This window comes from Belonocnema kinseyi, chromosome 8 (assembly GCF_010883055.1).
Source record: "Belonocnema kinseyi isolate 2016_QV_RU_SX_M_011 chromosome 8, B_treatae_v1, whole genome shotgun sequence".
NCBI lineage: Eukaryota > Metazoa > Arthropoda > Insecta > Hymenoptera > Cynipidae > Belonocnema > Belonocnema kinseyi.
Window position 1 is genome coordinate 140605786 of NC_046664.1, and position 7946 is coordinate 140613731.

Below are 7946 nucleotides of genomic sequence, written 5' to 3' on the forward strand. Positions count from 1 at the left end.
TCTCCATCTTTCTTCTCCCGTTTTTAAAAATCGACTAAAGTGGAATTTAAAATCATTTACAATCAGAATAGTTTTACCTTTCTCAGACGTCGTTTCAATAATGATTGGAGCAGCTTCCGAAGACATTTCTCTTCCAAAATGCAATAGATGTTGAAGTCGAAATTTTTACAATAGCAGAGTATACCAAAAAATTCACTTGCATTCCAAATCAATGAATGAAGGCGAATGAGACTCACATGCTAAGTGTACAGTTTTAAGGACAATTTTGAGCAACCTGATTGGTTAAGCAATAAAAAAATTTATGATGCTTCAAGTCTAGCCAAATATTAGCATTCGGAATTTCCCAAATTTTTCCCAAATTAGGGTAAGACTGAAACTATTCATCCTTTTGCAAATTGCAAAATTATTAAGGGACAAGTTTGAGAAATGCGTTTGTCTGGGCAATAAACAAAATTTATGATATTTCAATACTGGAAAATTTTCCATAAAATTGTACATAAAATTGAACATAAAAATGAATACTAATTCTTTAATTGTCAACTTTATGAGTCAAACAACATATCGTTGGAATCGTTATAATTCGTAGATTTCGAATATCATATTTGTGATTTACTAAGTGTGAAATTTAAAAAATTTTATATTTCATATTTTAGGCCTCATTAGGAACAAAGGCCCCCCGCTGACCAAGCTCAGTGGCAGCAGCTCGACGGTGTGAGGGGAAGCCGCGTAGTGGGGGACGGTACAAAGGTAGCTGGGGCGGAATTGACCATCGCCCATGACCCTAAGCTATGACTCAGAAACTTGGTGCTTACCAGGGAGTCCTCCCACCTTCTATCCTATGGAAGTATATCCAAACTCGCTACCTCTCCCTATAACGGAAAACAAAATATAAATTGAACATGCCATTAAAGACAAGGAAACCAAGGAAAGTAGAAATTTAAATATTAAGGAAAACCAATAGTTTAAGATGTTAAGTTTGTTTGTCTACTTGGTCATAATCAATATTATTACAATATTGATTATTTTTTTAAGATTGCGAAAAAACGCTCTCTAGCTCCGCTCGGATATGAGCCCAGGTCCTTCAAATTTTCGGTCTGAAGCTCTACCACCTGAGCTCCGGAGAGACGAGAACACTTTCTTTACAATCTCCTTACAAGCAGAATGTCAGCGTCATTCCTTATACTTGTAAGATTTTTTTCTAACCATGAAACACAAATTTTATAATTGATGTAAGTTTTTTGAGCAAGGAAATTAATTAATAGTTTAAGATGTTAATTTTGTTTGTCTACTTGGTCAAATATTGATTATGACCAAGTAGAAAAACAAAATTAACATCTTAAATTATTAATCAATTTCTCTGGTCAAAAAACTTACATCAATAATATAATTAAGGAAAACTTATTGATTAAAAAGGAAGGAGACGGAAATACAAAAAGCAAACCGAAATTTGGAGGTAGCATTAACCTCAAAAGTACTAGAGAGCATACAAATAATAGTTCAAGGTTGCTAAACAGCGAAATTCCCCTAGCAATTACCAATTCTAACCAACCCCAAAAAATACAAAACTCGCAAATTACTGCAACAAATCCTACGAAGGATATACCTAGCTTAATAAGCATCCCCACGAGTAACAAATTCCAACCCTTTGAAAACATCCCCACCTATGAAACTAGCGACGACTCAAGCACAAAAGACTCACTTAATTTAGGTAAACCTAGAATTAGGAAAAAGGATACGAAATATAATTCAGGAAAAATGTATTATAATAGCAAATCCGAGAACGAGTATAAAAATAGCTATTGTAATCTTTTGAAAAATAATAAAGTTACAAATCGGAAAGAATCAAAAACTGAATCTCAAGAAGCCAATGAGATATTAGAAAGCGATTACAGAAATTATTGGGTTTATTTTAAAAATAAGGCGATTAAACTAAATAATATTTCGGAGATGGATCAGTAGCATTAATAACAACAGCTGACTCATAACTCAAAAACTGACTCAATAAAAAGCTAAATAATGTCACTCATTAGATCTTAAGAACAAAATTAGACAGAACGGGACTTTACCTTTCAGAAAAAAGAAAATACTAAAGTATTAACAGCAAAACGCAGAACTTAAAATTTTATAACAGAGAAAAAACTACTCTATTTGTTAATAAACTAAATTACACATCTCAGATTTGAGTGAAAATTTGTATATGTTAATGAAAGAACAGTAACTCAACAAAAAAAAAAACAGACTTAAAAGACAATCGACTCCAAAAACAAGAAATTTACACGACAATCGACTAAACGGACAAGTTTTTCGTTTCTCTTTTTATATTTGTTTCAGAAAGAAGATAATCATTGAGGAAGATCAGTCGCAGAAAAACATTGAAAGAACAGGAACTTCCAGAACAAAACTAGGGACAATTGTAAAGAACTAAGATAACGATTCCCCGAGAAATTTATAGTTGAATTAGTCCATATAAAATAGAATCTTTTTTTTCAACGAAAAAATGATTTAAATTTAACAAAACTTTACAGCAGTTACCATAGAATAGAGCTCAACACGGCCCTGCACGAAAGGGTTTCTGGGCCGCATCCGGGATGGTCCGGAACCCTCCGACGTGTCCCGAAGTCACCGGCGACGGAACGTCCCGTCGTCAGTCTTTCTCGTTCACTCGCCGAGAGGACTAATACTCTCGCCCTACCGTTTTCGTGAGTGCTCTATGTGCCGCTCAAGGATTGCTTCCCGAGGAACCTCGCCACGACGGCAGGATTCGCCATAGTTCGTCAGGGTGACCGAACGCTCAAGTTTGTTCTCTTCTACATATTTACTCAGCTCAAACCACGCCACCGGTCAAATATGTAAGTGGCAGTAAACGTTGCTTTGTTTTTAAATAAACTCCTTGTTTCATTGTGTCTTTACTAGTCTCTCGGATTCCCGCTTCCCAATTTCCCTCCTTTGGTCTTATCTTCGTAATACTTATTCTTTCTTCAAAAGAAGCCCCTTTTTCTATTGAAATTAAATTAATATGTCAGGTTATTAAATTAACCCTTTTTAAGTTAACTGGGCGAAAAGTTGACGGTTACAATATATATATTCTCATTTTCTCGTCATGAGCAGCTGTAGTGGAGTTATGCGCTGCTGGCTTGAGATTGCGATGATTATACCTGATATGGTTGCTCGTGACGCGTTGTAAAAGCTTACAGTTCGAAATATTTCAATTATTTTGCTCGTAAAGAGACGAACACTTCAGCTTTTTACAGACATCTTACTTATTCCAAAATGAGACCCACCAAACAACAATTTTGAGCTTCCTCCTCGAGATTTATCGCCTCAAATAAACTCACTGAACTTCTAGGCAATATATAGTTTTAAAGGGTTAACCAGAAAACAAAATTTCGGACTTCTGGGTTCAAACAAAATGTAGTGCTTCTGTTCTATATTAGACTCACGGAGGGCTCAAGGTTTCACATGAATTTAATCAATTTGAACATACCAGAGTTCGTTGATCGTACAGAGTCAGATTAAATTTCGTCCTCCTCGGGCTGATATTTCCAATGGCTCGGTGACGAAACTTCTGGGGAGAACAGAGCTGTGACCACATGTTTAAATTTTTTAACTTGCGACTATATGACGTCTAGATGCCTCAGCGACCGCTGCGACAGGAGAGGGTGTCTCGATCCCGAGAGGCAGCTCGTCAGCTTGGTTTTCTCCTCGAGCCATGGAGGTCCTCGAGCGTGGATATGATGGGTCGGAGCCCCTGTCGCTCCCAGTGGGATGTTTGATGGATGTTCGACTAAGGTTTGATACATATTTTGGGCGGGCAACTACCACGACATAATCTAAATTAAAATACAATGGTGTAATGCTCTTTTTTAAATGTTAAGTTCAATTCGTAGTCATTCTACTCTGTATAAGATCTATACAAAAGGTTCGGCTGGGCACGGTTAAAAAGTAGTAAGCCCCAAAGCAAAAAAGTGTACTTGCTGTGTTTGGACTTCTCATTACGGCTTCAAAATGCACTTACTTCTTTTTGGGACTTAAATATTTTCATAAAAAGGGTAATATGTGAAATATGAAATAATATTTGGGCTCCTCAAAAATGCTAACTTCGATTCTTAGGCCATTTTTTGGTTAAAAAGACTTTAAGACTCCAATGTGGGGTGAAATTATTCCTTGGTGTGTTTAAAAGCAACAAAAAAACTTTAAAGTCTACTATACTTCATTATCTCCAAGCTTGGGTTTTTACACAGAGGTTTGATTTTTTTGGATATAAAGGTGGTTCTCGGATACCAAATGCCCAAAAAACTCAAATTTATGATAAACTCTATTTTTTTCTAAGTTTGAGTTTTAACGAAGGAGATGGGTTTATTGTATATAGGCGTCATTTTTAGAAATTAGATCTTGGATGTGATGGCTTGATTTTAGTCCGCAACTCCACTCCAATTTTCAATTTAAAAAAAAAGCAAAAACAGTGAAAGCCAAAAATCGTCAATACAGCGCAAAAACAACCCAAAATTATGGTGCAAGAATATTTGGGGATTTTTATTGGGGACGTTCTAGCTTGCTGGACTTTTATTATTTTATAACTTTTACAGCAAAATATGATGTCTCCTATAGTTCCATCCACAAGTCAAGTACAGCCGCCATCAATGGGCCCATCCACTCCCGGACCAATGACCCCTATGACACCCGCTTCCGCAGATCCTGGAATTCTTCCACAATTGCAGTAAGTGAAGTTTGATTATAAGTAACTGGAGTTGCTTTTAGGGACTTTGGAATCCATGACATCCCGAGTAGCGGCCACATTTAAAAATTTTGCTTTTAAAACTTGGAGATTTTGATTAATTATTATTAATTATTAATTCACTGATTAATTAAAAATGAAAAGGATTTGATTTCTTTTTTGTAATGTGGGTTATTTTTTAATGTATGGATTTTGCAGATAAGTTTAGTTTAGATAAGTTTAGAAAAATTCGAAAATGTTTTTCTCTAATGACAATGGTATTCTCTTTCAGAAACATAGTCTCAACAGTTAATTTAAACTGCAAATTAGACTTAAAAAAAATAGCCCTCCATGCGAGGAATGCTGAATATAATCCAAAACGATTTGCTGCCGTCATTATGAGAATAAGAGAGCCGAGAACTACTGCTTTAATATTTAGTAGTGGGAAAATGGTATGCACAGGTGCAAAAAGTGAAGAAGATTCTCGTCTCGCTGCAAGAAAATATGCTCGTATTATTCAGAAGCTGGGCTTTCCGGTAGGTATTTTATGTTCAAAGAAAATTTTTATTTGAACGTGAGGATATCTAACGAGGGGAGAATTAAACGTGTAATTGTTTGCTCGGATTTAAACTAATTAGATTTAAGTTGTTGGCAGGGTTTTCGAGCAGATATTTTATTAGAAGGCGATGGTAGTTTTATCGGTTTTCTGATTATACCTATATGTAACAACATTATAGACAAACGGCGTTACGCCAACTTTACATATGGCGAATGTACGTTGAGCAAGTGTTAGTCCAACATAAAATTGATGTTTATTGAATTGCATGCCTTTTCATGGATAAAAGCAATGAAAATTTTTTGAAATTTTTACAATATTTTACAATGTTTCACAATTTGTAACTACAAATACTGCGAAACAAGTCTAAAACTTTTTAATTTTTGTAATCTATAAAATATCTGGAATAATGATAATATTTTTAAAAAATTACAATTCTTCACAATTTTAGAACTTAAAACTATGAATCCTATGAACGAGAGAGATAAAAAGAGAGAGAGGCGAAAGGGGAGAAAGAGATAAATAAAGTAAGGATCAAGAAAAAACCTGGTAGTATCCGAATTTGGAAAAGTCCTCCTGGAAAACTTACGACTCACTTTATTCACTTTAATGGGCTAAGCAATTAATGTAACTAAAAAAATCGATTAATTTTGAACCACAAACCGAAAAATTAAAGTTTTAAATTACTTGTGTAACAACCTGTAATATGCCCACAAATCCAAAAAACTACGATCGCTTTTTTTAAACTAATTAGGATCGTCGAATTAAAGGTTTTTATCTGAAAACTCAAGCCAGTTTTAGATTTTTCAAAATGCAGGACAAATAATGAACTTTATTGTCCAGGACAACTCGATTTAATAATTCTGACAAAAAGTGCTGCTTTCAAAATATTTTATGTTCAAAGCACAAAAAAATCAAAAATGATAGAGTACTATTTTACATCATGTATATTACTTCCTGACCAATGAGAGCTCAACTGATCAGTCGGTGATAAAAGTGGGTATAAGTACAGATAAACAAATGTTGTATTTAGAGAGTGGCTGTACTGTGCATAAATGAAGTTCTAAAAAAAATTTATTAGTTTAAATGTTTTGGATTTTTCATCTGTCAATATTTAAATATTTAATAGATATTCAAAGCAAAAAGCACTGTGAAAATTACTGCTCACTAAAATAGCGAAACAAAAAGGCATTTAAGCTGGCACAACACTATTTAGGTTTAGAGACGTGACATACTTTACAATTTAGGGCTACATTGATTTTAATAAAAAATTGTCTTTACGCTAGCTTAAGGTTAAGCTGGAAGAGCGATGCTATAAAATGTACTCAAAATTAATTTACACAAATATTTCACATTATATAATAATTTACGGCTCATGTTTATTTATTGGGGCTCACTTAGGGCTTCCCAAATATTATGAACCGGAAGTCGTCCGATTTTTCCATTGTTCGTTATAATATTTTTTGCTGTGCTAGCTTATTGTTATCAAAAATTCGCCCGCGGCGCAGGCAGCTTCTCATGGCGCGCTGTGTGCGTAGCTCGCAAGTTTAAGAGCCTTTAGGGCGCGCGTCTGTTGGATCTCGCGATTCACGTTCGGTATTATATTTTTCTAGCGTTTCGCGCCCAATAATATTTTTACCTCGCGTTAGGCGCTCGGTATTTGTGCTTCCCCCACATTTGTGCATAGACCTTTTACAATTAAAGGTCAAACCATTGACAAGTGTAATTTGGTGACAGTGAATTTTCTTTTGTTAAAGCTCCTTCGGCTTTAACGAACAGATGTTCATCACGTATAGTTTTTGTTAAAGGTTTATATTTATTGTTTAAATACGCTGCCTTTTTCGAGAGGTCGGATTGTGGGTGTGTCTTTTTGAAGCAAAGGCCGCCGCATATTTGGAGAAATAGCGTCTCCTTGTACGTAATAATAAACAAAGTTTATGGAGTCCGTCTGTCAATACCTAATACTCTTTATTCTCTTTAATAAACTACTCTTATCAGTTCACTAAACTCGACTACAGAGTTCTTCTTTGGATACTACCCTTTAGCATTACTTTCCGACATAAGTGAAATGTTTTATTAATTAAGATTTATTATAGACAATTCTTTAACAAATCTGAAGTGGGAGTATCCATATAAATTCTGACGTTTTTGATATACGTAAAGTATTTAAATCAGCGTGTTTGTTGGATGTTCGTCTTGTGATGAACGTATTATCAGGTACTTACCCGGATGCAAAAGTGTTGTCAGTCGGCTTCAAAGTCGCCGGAAATGCAGATGAAATTTCTTGAAATTGAATTTACAGGAAAAAGTTTCAAACAAAAGTTGGCCCATTCCCAGAGATCCATATTTTTATTATTATATAATTATTTTATTTATAATATTGATAGATTTGGAGAAAACATCGATTAAAGAAATACCATAACCATAAAAAGCCGTTTTTCTTTACAAGTCTTTTTATCGAACATTTTCAGAACAGAAAAGACAAAGCCACCGAACGCTTCCTCGGGTTGCGGATAGAGGGTCCAGGGGTGGTCCCGAAGGAATTAACCCCCAAGCGGAGGTGTGAAAACCGTTCTGAAAGCTGAATGGCACCTGGGTGAGGTGTCTAGAACGGTGACTCTGGGATACCAGGCGACCTCTCAGAGTAAGCAGCCTTATCCTTGCATGCGGGGCTCT

The 7946-nt window shown here is 35.2% G+C and overlaps 1 protein-coding gene across 4 annotated transcripts in view; it reads left to right on the forward strand.

The window, feature by feature from the left end:
• Positions 1 to 7946, forward strand: part of LOC117177681 (TATA-box-binding protein) — a 139808-nt gene that overhangs the window by 52438 nt on the left and 79424 nt on the right. For all 4 annotated transcript variants that reach the window (XM_033368516.1, XM_033368514.1, XM_033368515.1 and 1 more), the window contains 2 exons: positions 4587 to 4717; positions 5007 to 5250. In XM_033368516.1, coding sequence (XP_033224407.1) covers positions 4587 to 4717; positions 5007 to 5250 — 375 coding nt within the window. The remainder of the gene's footprint in view (positions 1 to 4586; positions 4718 to 5006; positions 5251 to 7946) is intronic.